This window comes from Propithecus coquereli, unplaced genomic scaffold (genome assembly GCF_000956105.1).
Source record: "Propithecus coquereli isolate 6110/MARCELLA unplaced genomic scaffold, Pcoq_1.0 Scaffold5, whole genome shotgun sequence".
NCBI classification, from domain to species: Eukaryota; Metazoa; Chordata; class Mammalia; order Primates; family Indriidae; genus Propithecus; species Propithecus coquereli.
The window spans coordinates 9,699,337-9,712,092 of NW_012150840.1; the positions used below are offsets into that span (position 1 = coordinate 9,699,337).

At 52.7% G+C, this 12,756-nt stretch overlaps 1 protein-coding gene across 1 annotated transcript in view; it reads left to right on the top strand.

Annotated features, from left to right (window-relative positions):
• The first annotated feature begins 1,728 nt into the window (after positions 1 to 1,728).
• GALNT16 (polypeptide N-acetylgalactosaminyltransferase 16) overlaps positions 1,729 to 12,756 on the top strand; it is an 84,004-nt gene continuing 72,976 nt past the window's right edge. Inside the window, exon 1 of the mRNA XM_012656101.1 lies at positions 1,729 to 2,229. Within this exon, the coding sequence (XP_012511555.1) occupies positions 2,053 to 2,229 (177 nt within the window). The 5' untranslated portion in view covers positions 1,729 to 2,052. The remainder of the gene's footprint in view (positions 2,230 to 12,756) is intronic.

Consider the following 12,756-nt stretch of genomic DNA (forward strand, 5'->3'; position numbering starts at 1 on the left):
AATTTTTTCTATATATTTTTAGTTGTCCAATTAATTTCTTTCTAATTTTAGTAGAGACGGGGTCTCGCTCTTGCTCAGGCTGATTTCGAACTCCTGAGCTCAAACAATCCGCCCGCCTCTGCCTCCCAGAGAGCTAGGATTACAGGCGTGAGCCACCACGTCCGGCCACATTCTCTCTTTTTTTAAGGTCACATTCCTGGTTGGGCCATTTTTGGACTTGTCTAAGGGTCCTCATGATTAGTCTGCTGTGTGAGGGTATCATAGTTGCAGTGATGACCCTGGGTTTTCTGTAGCAAAAAGTCAACTAGGGTTTTCTTTACCTCGTTTCAACATAAATGTATCGAACATCTATTATGTGTGTGGTTCAGTCCCAAGTGCTGGAGAAATGGAGAAACACCACGTTATTTCTCTTCTGTGCCTCAGGGTGGTGCCAACAGGGTAGTTGGGGGAGGGCATGATGCTGTAACCTCAGTATGCCCGATTCCGCAGGTGACTCATTTAGAGGGCTGACCCTATCTGGGTCTTCAGAGGAGCCGAGGTGTCCAGCAGCACTAACAGGAAGCAAACTGCCTGCCAACTCTGCCCCTGGCATTCAAGGCCCTCCTAAGTCCAGACTCACCCAGCCTGGCCAACCTCAACTCTCACCAAATCCTTCCCAGCATATGGACCCCCAGCGATGCCTGGCAGCTCTCTCCCTTGAACACATCAAGTACTTCTACCAGCGGGACCTGGGCATGAGCTATTCATGCAGTCCTCACCCCTCCCTTCTCTCTTCCCTGCCTCTTAAGGATTTATCCAAAGGATTTATCCACCTTCTCTGAGACACCTTCCCAAAGACCACTTTGCATGAATTATTTTTTTCTTTGTGATCCTTACTTTACCATTATTCACCTAAAACTAATCTAGCCCACCTTGCCTTCTGCCTGGAGTGGGAGTAGTTCACACCTGATTCTCAATGCCTCCAGGGCTGGGGGGAATCTCAAGGATGTTTGTGTCCTCAGCTCTTACCACCATGTTTTGCACTTTGTCAAAAAGTGTCAGATGGGGAGATGGCTTCTCAACTGGGCTCTGCCCACTAATTAGCCCTGTGGCCTCAGGAGAATCGTTTAGCCTCTCTAGCCTCCCTTCTTTCTGATGAAATAATGGTGATGATGATACCTCAGGGTTGTCCAGGGGACAATGAGGCGGAGTGGAGGGAAACGTCAAGAAATCTGGGAGCCCCAGGCCAGTGAAAGATGTGGGATGCTTGTATCCCCCTTTCTCCTTGCACTGGGTGTGAGGCAGCGTCGCTTCCTCTTCGCCCTCCCGTAATGTCCAGTGCACCAGCTTCCAATCCCTCCCTGGGGCGGGCTGTGGGGCAGCGCGGAATCCTAGGCTGCGGAGAATTCCAGTGCAAACTCAGGACTCTTCCCTGCCCAGCCGTTGCTTCCCAAGGACTCGCGGAACACACCTTGAACCCCGCGCCAGAGCGCAGTTCAGAGCGCAGCCCGGAACTGCAGCGCCGCGGCGCGGGCCCAGGTCTGGGGTCGCGCATCTCTAGTCGGTGACTCAGGGCCGCCCGGTCTGGGGGTGGGTGTGGGTAGGCGGGACAGCCGCTGGGGGCAGCCGCTGGGCGTTCGGTCACCGAGCGGAGGGAGCCGAGGCTGGCTCTGGCCAGTCGCCATTCCGCCGCGGGCGTCTGTCTCGCCCGGGTTCCTGGGCGCGGGAGGAAGGCCCGCGACACTTCCTACCCGGCGCGCTCTTCTCCCGATGCGCTGCGGCTGGGTCTGTTGGCCCGCGGCGGCTGGGGCGCGGGACCGGCTCTGCGCGCGAATGAATGGGCGTCCGGGGGACGCGCGCGCTCGGGGCTGAAGGGCATTAGGACCGTGAGGATCGCTCCGCGCTCCTGTCTCTCCCTATCACCCCCCACCACCACCTCTCTCCTTTTTCTGCTCTGCAGGACTGAGCAGCCAGGCGGGAGCGAAAACAAACAGCTGGGGCTGCGAGCGCCCCCGCCCCGGCCCCAAGAGCTCGCCGGCCCCGGCCCGTACCCAGGGCGCCCGTCCGCCCACCATGAGGAAGATCCGCGCCAATGCCATCGCCATCCTGACCGTAGCCTGGATCCTGGGCACTTTCTACTACTTATGGCAGGACAACCGAGCCCACGCAGCATCCTCCGGCGGCCGGGGCGCGCAGAGGGCCGGCGGGAGGCCGGAGCAGCTCCGTGAGGACCGCACCATCCCGCTCATTGTGAGTACGCCCCGCGCGCCGGGCAGCCGGCGGGGGAGCAGCGGCGCGCGTCCTGCCCCCGCGCAGCGGCCGAGGGCGCGGGGCCCGGCTAGGGGCTGAGTGCCCGCTGCGCCGGGCCGGCTTTGTATATGTTGGAGCATTCCTGCCCGTTGTTATGGCAACCTCTGCCGGGCTGGTGGGGCCAGGGCGCCCGATGATGGGAGGGTGACAGCGGGTGGGGGCTGGGAGAAAGTGCTGCAAGTTTGGTGGGCCCGGCGGTCGCGCGCGACTGAGAACGTGGCGGCTCTCCCGGCACTGCGCCGCCGGGGCCGGGGGCCTGGGGGCTGCTGGCGGCTTGCCGGCCCCGGAAGGCGGCTGGACCTAGCGCGCAGCTAGCCAACGGTGGGAGCCACTAGCAGCTGAGCGCGTAGGTGGCGGTGCGCACCCCCTCTCCTGCCTCCTGGGGCAAAGGAGATCGGGTGGGGGCGTGGGTAGGGAAGGCTCTCTAGGCGCTGTGCCTGGCTTCGCGTCCCCTTTTGAGCTCAGGTCAACTTGAACCAGCTTCTTCTGCACGGACACCCCGGCCTCCCAGAGTTCTCTGCGTACGCGCCCTTACCCCTAACATTAGGGTCCACCACTACTGAGGGCAGGCTGTGTCGCGCTGGAGCTTGGCGATTCCCTCGCATGAGGTCAGCCCCGCGACATCTAAGTGAGCGGGGAAACAAAGGCGGTGTGGTATGGTGGGGGCCTTAGCGGAGCTGCTGGGGCCTTTGGCGCTCTGGGGACCCGGGCGGGGGCGTGTGGAGCCCCAGACGCCCTGCAGGGGGCGGTCCTGTCGCCGCCTTCTCCCGGGCCCCGGGTGACAGCTCTGTGTGGCCAGGCAGAGGCCGGCACCTGTTGAGGTGGGAGGCTCTGGGACCTGCAGAGAGCGCTCTCGGTCGGGCGCGTTCTTCCGACGGGGATTAGGTGGTGGACAAGAGCCTTGGGCGCCCCTCGGGAGGGACTGCTGCGTGGGGGCGGCCTGGCCAGACAAGAACCAGGAGCAGGAGAGCAAAGAGTGGGGCGGAGGTAAGGAAGTGGGGGAGGGTGGCAATTCCGACGTGGAAAGATCTGGGCCAGGAGGAGGAGGGGTGAGGAACGTCGCAGGGAGGTGCAGGGTCACGAGGGCTGAGGTTTGTGTGGAGTAGAATCCGAGATACTTGCCCGGAGGCAGCTCTGAACCTCAGGAATATGGGGTCACTGGGGAATGCCCTCTCATTCCCATCCTGCCCCAGATTCCGCGTCCCCTGCAAAGGGATCATTATTTACGGGCTTTACCTGAGGAGGCCTGGTGGGGGAGGGGTTGGGTTGTGAGTTTTGTCCTAGATCCTCGTCTGGATGAACTCTCTGGGGGCAGGCTTGATTAGGCGGTGTGTTCCCTTCTGAGCTGTGGGACCTGTTCCTAGGACACTGTTTCCAAAGCACTTGTGGATGGGTGGACAGAAAGACTGATGAAGAAAAACCTCCTGTGCTGAGACCCCAGAGTGTTGAGATCAGGGTGGACTGACAGGTTGGAGCTGGCACTAGTCCAATCAGTAGTGGCCCCCAGGACCCAGGGAGCTTCCACTCCAGGAATGCAAGCTGCCCCAGTCTTACTTTTCAAGAGGACCAGCCCTGGTCTCAGGATAGGTGAGCCTAGAGCTGCATGGGGGAGGCAGGCTGGCTAGATGCTCTGTCCCTCTCTCTGGTGAGGTGATGGGAGGAGGGTGTGAGCTGGAAGGGGAGGAGAAGGCAGGAGGAAAGGAGGGAAGAGAGCACAGGGAAACTGTTGCTCACAGCCTCTGCTTCAGAACCCTGAACGCTGGTCTGGGAGCGGTGGCTCACGCCTGTAATCCTAGCACTCTGGGAGGCCGAGGCGGGAGGATCTTGTTTGAGCTCAGGAGTTCGAGACCAGCCTGAGCAAGAGCGAGACCCCATCTCTACTAAAAAATAGAAAGAAAAGAACTGGACAACTAAAAATATATAGAAAAAATTAGCCAGACATGGTGGCACATGCCTGTAGTCCCAGCTACTCAGGAGGCTGAGGCAGGAGGATTGCTTGAGCCCAGGAGTTTGAGGTTGCTGTGAGCTAGGCTGATGCCACAGCACCCTAGCTCAGGCAACAGAGTGACACTCTGTCTTAAAAAAAAAACAACAAAAAACAAACCTGGACCCTGACCTGGCCCATGCTTGAGGGGTGGCAATTAGAGGTGGTGGGGAGTACCAGCGAACATCCTCTTGCCCCTCCCTATTCCCACAGGGTTTGACTTGCTACAGAAAAAACAGGGCTGAGAACTGGAAGCCAAGTTTAAAGTATGAAGGAGTATCAGGGAAATACCTGGGAGCCGGGAAGCAAAGGTGCAGGAAGAAAGGGAGGATGGAAGTACTGGGAAGCCACTTAGGGGCACAGCCAGCTCCCTCTCTGTTTGTAAGTGTTAGTCCTGGATGTCTGTTCCTCCAGCATTGGCCCCTAGTCACACACCGCCATCGACACTCACTGCCTTGCATTTCACTTCCATGTGATTCTTAGGTGAATGTGAGCTATGCATGCAGGGACTATGCTGCGCATCCCCACGCTGATGCACAGCAAGACTTCTTAAAGGAGTGAAATAGGATTTTTGCCCATTTCTGGGAGCAGTCGATGAATGGTCCAAGCTTCACATCCCCTGATTCCCAGCTTCAACCTGACCATAAATAAGGAGGTAGGGGAATGCATATTCAAGCTTCTCCAGGAGTTGAACCCTTTGTTAACTTAAAAGGGGCAGGTGCAGCCAAGCGTTTGCTTTCTCCCTGAACTTCGTGGTAACCACTCACTGTCTTTGCCATTCTGAAACATTTCTCAGATTTCTCTGTCAGGCCAGGATGCTGCATGTGGATTTTCAGATTCTTAGAGAATGATGTGGCCAGCCATGCTGTCAGAGGCTAAGCAAATTCAGACAAGCGTCATCGTCACTCCCCTGGGGAATGAGAGAGCTGAGCTGGGAAAGGGAGGGTCTACAGACGAGCCTGGACCAGGAGGCAGCTCTGCTTTCACAATGTCTGGGCTATTCGAAGCCAGCCAAGTTGCTTCTGGACCTTGGAGACGCTTGTTTGGCATTATGGAGTGTCGGCATGGCAACAGTATGGCCAGATTTCTCAGGGAGGTCCTGATTTTTAATATTCTGTCCTGCTGTCAGCCCATGTGTCACAAATTCTGATGTGAAAAATTTGGTTCTGGAATCTTTACAACTAAAGGGTGATAGTAATTCCATCCCTATATGGCTGCTTATGATGCAGCAAGGTTTTTTATTTTTCCATGCTGTACTTTATAGGCAAGACAGTGGATTTGGTGACAGTCCCTTGAATCTACATTGATGCATGCTGGCACAGGACAGCAGCCAAAGCAGGAGGCGGAGCAGAGATGGCTAGGCTTGAGTCTTCAGGCCTTGAAGTTGGGGAGAACGTTTGTGGTGGTTGTGGTTTGGGTTTGGGACTCAGTTTTCCATATACCAGTTCTCTAACAGACGTGGATGGGAGGCTAAGGTGTTACATGGAATTCGATTTTACATTTTTAAAAAAGACTATCCATTATGGGTATTTTTGTCATAGGTGTACTCATTTATATCAACAGTCTCCTATTTAGAACCATGAAAGATTTAGGCAAGAGTTTTCCTAAACTGGAGTTTCTTATCCTGAAATTGGGATACTGCTGAGTGACCATGAACAAAATACTTAACATCTCTGGACCTTGGTTATTTTGTGTGTTAAGTTTGAGTTAAATGATTTGCAAGGTTTGATGATTCTTAGATAAGCAGATGACAGCTTCATTTCTAGAAATAAATAAATAGTTTTAAGGGAGTTCTCCTGAAGGGTGCTATGAGGTTTATGCTTATGGAGGGACATGCCCCTGCCAGGGGAAGTTCCCATAGTAACCCTTCAGGCCTTGCAGGTAGCAGAAGGGGACACAGATGATGGCTTTTCCAGCACTGTTCTCTGAGAGCAGAAGTTTCAATAAGATCTGAATGAGTTTATATTTTATTTATAACGTGCATTTTGAAGCCGTGGGAATATGATTTGCCTAAATGACAGAAAATGATTTTGTATTTAATTGGTCTAAGTGCCACACACGAGAAAGAGTGGGGAGGGAGAAGCACAAACACCCACAATTCCCTTTGCCAAAATGTTCAGATTTAAAGGGCTTCATTTCCTGTCAATGAAGTCTGTTCCTGGGCCATTTTGAGACCTGCTTGTGGGACATGGGGACAGCCTGGAGGCACCCAAGACTGGTGGGGGCCCTGGAAGCCCAAGAGTCACCTTCCTGGAAGGCCAGAGGCCCAGGGGCACAGGATTAGTTTTCAAGTGCTGTTCATTCTCCCGACAGGTCCTTGTTTCTGTGCTGTAACAGCAGTTCCCCCACCAGCGGCACCAAGGGCTTTGGGAGCATGGCTTCCTTCTCTGATGGCTGGTTTGTCAGCTCTGTGAGCAGAGGAGGCTCCTGGGTCTGGAAATGCCATCTGATGCAGACGTAGAGGGGCACTGATAGGCAAGGCCAGGCTGAATTGCCCAGGGGACTGTCTGGCTGTAATGGAGGAAACCGCCTGAGGTCAGAGGGGAGCCTATGGCTGAACTGTTCATTACAGTTGCAAGATTGAAGATTTATACCCTGTCTGCTTCTGGAGGAGACCTTAAGCACCTTCCCCGCAAGCAGTGGGGCAAGGATCAAAGGAGGCGAAACAGATGTAAGACCCGAGTCTTCTGGAAAGGAACAGGAGAGCCGAGCTTTCACATATGAGTCAAACGGGCACTAAATTCCGTTCATTTAACCAGACACTTGCCTGGTACAGGCACAGACTTTGTGGACAGCCCACTCCAAAAATGGTTTCAAATGCCTTAGTCTCTCCTCTCAATGCGTGTGGGCTTTGATCTGTACCTGTCTAGCCTCCACAATCGCTGTATACTTTATTATATTTATGGTGGCTATGTTCATGGGACACTTGGATGCCGTATGTTTTGAAAGCTTACCTCGTTGAATCCCAACAACCTAATGCGATAGGTACCATTATTAGGTCCAGTTAACATGCGAGTAAACTGAGTCTTATCCATATTCGGACAATGAGGAAGTGCATTTGAAACCAGGTGTTTCTGACCCTAAAGACCATGCTCGTGTCTTCCTTCCCCTGGAGCTTCCTCCAGGCGAGATTCAAGTCTCAGTATCAGTGTGTCTTTCCTGGGGTCAGCACCTTGCTTTGTATTCACTCCATAAACATTTTTTGGGGGAATAAAATGCAAAAGCCATACTTAACAAAATGTTAGCAGTAGGGAAGTAGGAATATGGGTAATCCCCCCTTCCATCTTTTGGATTTTTTCCCAATATTTTTTTATAATAAGCATCTATTAACATTACAATGACAAAACCAATAAGGATAATTATTTTAAAAAATATTTGATGCCTGATTGAAGGCCGACCAGGGTTTCCCAACACTCTCTGTTGGCAGATAAGCACCCCCAATGGCAGCAAGTAGGGGAGAAAAAGACTCACTGTCATGAAACAGGGACCATTTATTGCACAATAAGAGCCCTGGTGCCCTGGAAGCAGGGCTGGCCCAACACACCAAGGCCAGGCTGGGGAGGGGGGTGACGACAAGAAACCCGTAACTGCTGCTGTGCTCTTCCCTGCCCTGCTCCTTTGGAGCTGCCAAGCACGGAGGGAGAGAGGAGGCCAAGGCTGCTCAGAGGCGAGGCTGCAAAGTCAGAAACACTGGTCTTTAGCATCTTTCCTGCTCCCCAGGTCTGAGGCCCATGAGGTGTGGAGGAGGCTGAAGCCCAGGCCTGCCTGTCTCCCCACACCCTGAATTCCAGCTGCACCCTTGACCAGGATCTGGCTAGAGACAGTATGGCCACCCAGAGGACTTTTGTGAACATTTCGGACCAGACAGGAGGGGCAGGCCAGGGGTATTTTGGGAAAGGGGGGGGTGAATGGAAGAACCTGGTCGATTATACTATGAGGCAAGACAAGGGTCAGGCACATTTGAGGAGGCATCGAGGCAAGTCTGCCCCTACTGTAGCCCTTCCATTTCTCTGGACCCTCTAGGAAAAGCTTCACGTTTAGCTTAAGGGCACCAGCTCCTCTTTCCTGCTATTTCATAAAGTGAGGTTGGCTTCGTGTAGGTCAGGGATAACATTGTCTCAGAGCTCAGAGGTGGGTGACATCTCTGAACATGGATTGTGAGACCTGCCATTATGGGATTCTCCTGGCCTCTGGCGGGGCTGGGCAGAATGGCGTGGCCCAGGGCAGAACAGATGCTGGCTGTCTGGGATATGAGTGTGAGGGGACGGAGAGAGGATGGGAATGAAGGCCCAGCGACCCCACTTTCTAGGCTCAGCCCTGCCCCCAAGGGGCTGTGTTTCCTTAGGCGAGTCACTTCTACTCTCTGGGCCTTAGTTTCCTCATCTATCAGATGAGGGTTGAACTACACGATCTCCAAGGTCCCTCTCAGCTCGAATCATCTTTGACTTTGTTGAACTTCTCCCACAAAAGTGAGGTGCCCCTCACCAAGGCTTAAGATCTGACAGTGCTTGAATTAAGGAGAGAATAAGGCCAGAAGGTGAGGCGTACAAAGACCTGGACCATATGTGTTCATAGTGTTTGAAATTTTCAAATTCTCACAAGGAGAACTGGCCCTCTCCCTACCACTTCCCCCTTCTCTTCCTTTGAAACACTGTCTGGTGGAGCTTTGCAGCTCACCTCTGCTGCACTGGAAGCCTAGGGTATGTGTGAGTGTGTCTGGGGATGCACACAGACATGCATGCAGAAGTGTCTACAGGTGAACTTCAGACATCTCAGCAATCCGAGGGGACCAGGAGGATGCTGCAAAGACCCCTGAACAGAGCATTAATGGTCACAACGCCCGTGGACTTTACTCGGAAGACAGACGTGGATTGCCCTTAGGCCAAAGCCTGGAAATGAACATTGTTTATGAAAATCGGCTTAAGCAGGTCAGGAGGCTCCATCTCCTGGCAACCTGCAGCCTTTCCTAGGTTACAAATACAGCAGATTAGACAGAGCAAGACGAGGAAATTGCCAGGAGCTGCTGACACACTGGGAAGTGACAGCTGACAGCAAAGGACCAGCCGGGAAGAGCCATGTGAGGCAGGACAACCCCCCAGGCACACACTGGTCAGAATGCTGAAGGCAGCATTCGTTCATTCTCTTGACGGTTACTTACTGAGCACGTACTGTGTGCCAGGACTGTTCCAGGCCCTGGAGATTACGAAAACAGGTGAAAGGCCTGCTCTCAAGAGGCTCACATCCTAGCCGGCGGTAGACAATAAATAGATAAATATGGAGTATATTAGGTAGCAGCAAATACTATGAAAATAAAATAAAGCAGCATAGCGGGGCAGAAAGATGGCACTGGAGCTGAGGTGCAAATGGAGAGAGAGTGAGCCCTGCAGACATCTAGGGAGAGAGTGTTCCAGACAGCCTAGGCCCAGGGCACCGTCCCTGGAGGGTGTGTGCTTGGAGCACTTGCTGGGGCAGCCTGAGCGAGGCGAAAGCATCCAGAGGTGGAGGCCAGATCATTAGGCATCACAGGCCATAATGAAGGCAGGCTCAGAAACCCGTCCCTGAATCATCAGGAAGTGACAAATTACACCCAGGGTATGGACTCAGTAAGTCAGGGAACTATGTCATTTCAGAAGATTTTCCAGCAAGATGGTCAAATTTACTTGTAAGTATTGGTTCTCAAGAAGGTAAATGTAGATCTTTGGAAAATGTTCTATGGCTTGGAACACTTCATTTCCGTGCAATGTGGGATCCATGAGGGGCTTGTGTGTTGTGTGTGGGGTGTGCGTGTATTGTTAGCATGCTATATGTGTCATCTTGGGTATGTAGGGGTGTGGTATATGTATGTGTCATGAGTGGGATATGTGCATGTAGGGTACGTGTGGTGGTGTGTAGGGTGTGTGGTATATATGTGTGTTATGTGTATGTGGGTATGTGTGTGTGATATGTCAGGTGTGGGGGGATGTGTGTGTGGTGTGTGTATGTGGTGTGTGTGTGTGTGTCACTGGGGAGGAGGAAGGGAGGGCGCTGGTGCCTGAAGAAATTTAAAAGACAAAAGGTAATGAATGGGGCCCTTGTTGAAACATTGGGGTGGGGCAGGACAGGGGAGGACTCTGTCTCCGGAGGGCAAGTTTTGTGTGGGAAGGAGAATTCCTTCCTCCACGTGGTGGTACCTGATCAAGTCCGCCTTTGTCTCCTTGTCTGGCCTGTAGTGTTCTGTTCAGGCGCTGTTGGGACTCTGGAAGTGATGTTTTTCTGGCAAAGCAGAGACTTGGAATTCTCGCCTATTCCTGCCCTGCGCCTCAGGTTGCCCTCCGTACAAGCTGCCCCACCCGTGGAGGTGGGATCCGCACAGGGGCAGCCCGGGCCTGGCAGGAGCAGGGCCCGAGAAGTGTCTTGCAGGCAGGGTATGACGGGCCGCCTTCAAGGGGCAGGCCGCTCTGCTCCGGCCCAACTGAGGCTGTGTCCTCTGAGGTTTAGGTGGCTCCCACAGTTCCCGGGTGATGGGTACAACAGGGCTTCATGTGTCCCTGGCAAGCTGCACACGCTTTCTCAATTCTACCCGTCAGTCATGCCCTTTGAGATGCTGCTTGTCGGAGTTCAGAGGTTCATCCTTTCATCTTCTCACAGCAGCTCTGCCTTTAGTGCCTTTAAATAAACTGTTGGGGAGGGCTTCTGACATTTCAAGGCCTTTCATGTCAAAGGGGGTCTGGCCTTGGGGTGCCACAGCCAGAGGGGATCCATGTTGCCTTCCAAAGTTGCCAGATCGGTGGTCAGTTCTAGGGGGTTTGCTTCTGGCGCCTCACATGTCTGTGATCTGGTTCTTTTCTTGGAAGCCATCTTTTCCTCTCCCTGTGGGATCTCTCACTGGGATTGGGAGATGGGGGGCTGTGTGGGAGGCTTAGGGTATTATCCCAGGAATTGGGGTAGAGCCCAGCCTGAGGCTCAGGGAAAAAGAAGTTGTGATCGATTAGTGATGTCTGCTATGGTCCTGGTGGTGTGAATGGGTGACGTGATCAGGACTGAGCATGGCCCCAGATAGTGTACCAACCCAGAGGCCAGGTGAAGAAAGGGACCAAGGGGCAGGGCAAACACGCTGCAGGGACTAGGGAAGGCAACAGAGGCCTTTTGGAGCAGCAAGCCAAAAGAGATTCTCCAGTAGAAAGCAGAGGCTGCCCATGGCAATGCTTTATAAAGTCTTGGTGCCACCTGTGGGGGCATGAAAATGGCAAGGGCCTTCTCCCAAAACACCAAAGGAAATGGCTCATTCCCAGATGCACCCCAAGATTGCCAGCCCCTGTTTTTTTCTACAGCAAAGAACGCAGCATCACCTAAATAGCTCCTCCAGACAAACAGGATCCCTGAACCACACCTGGGCCGGGGCTCTGGAGCTGGGGCTTGGAGAGGAGTGGGGATGGGCCAGCTCGAGAACGACCGCAACAGGGAGATCTGAAAGCCCAACAGGGAGATCTGAAAGCCGGCACTGGGGCCAAGCAGAGAGCACAAGAAAGGGCCTGAGCAAGAACGTTCAGAGGGGCCAGCCCCCAGGTTCCCCTAAGCCCAGGCAGAGTCACAGGGGCTCGGGTGAGGGGCCAGCGTCTGCCCCTGTGTGGGGAGAGTGCAGTCCCCTGTCGCAGGCCAGCCCTGCACTCACCAATAAGGCAGTCGCCAGCGACGTGCGGCTATTGAGCGCTTGAAATGTGGTTAGTGCAATAGAGGAACTGAATTTTTTGTTTAATTTAATTTCCATGGATTTAAATTTCAAAACGACACTCATTTCGGTCGTGGGAAAACTTTTAGGAGAACTTCGATATGTGGCATCTACATTTTCAACTGTAAATTTTTATGAAGTCTCAATACAGATCAAGTATTTGTGGTGAAACTTTAGTATCTAAATTGAAATGTGTTGTAAAATGTGTACTGCATTTCAAAGACTTAGAATTAAAATACCTCGCTAGTATTTTTATACATGTCGAAATGATAATATTGGGATCAATAACATATATTATTAAAATTAATTTCACCTGTTTCTTTTTACTTGTTTAATGTGGCTATTAGAAAAATTTAAATTACGTACACGGCCTGTCTATTTCCACTGGGCAGTGCTGGTGCTCACATTCATTCATGTCCCCTCTCTAAAGTGCTAGGAGTTTGTGAAGCAAGGTTATACAGTCACGCACTACGTAACAACATTTCTGTCAATGATGGACCACATGTGCAACAGTGGTCCCTTAAGATTATAATGGAACTGAAAGATTCCCATCACCTAGTGACACTGTAGTCATCTTAACATTGGAACACAATTATTTGTTTAAAAAAATAAATTTAATGTAGCCTAAGTGTACAGTGTTTATAAAGCCTACAGTCATGTCCTCGGCTTTCAGATTCACTCACCAACTACTCACTGACTCACCCAGAGCAACTTCCAGTCCTTCAAGCTGCATTCATAGTAAGGGCCCCACACAGGTGTACCATTTTTTATCTCT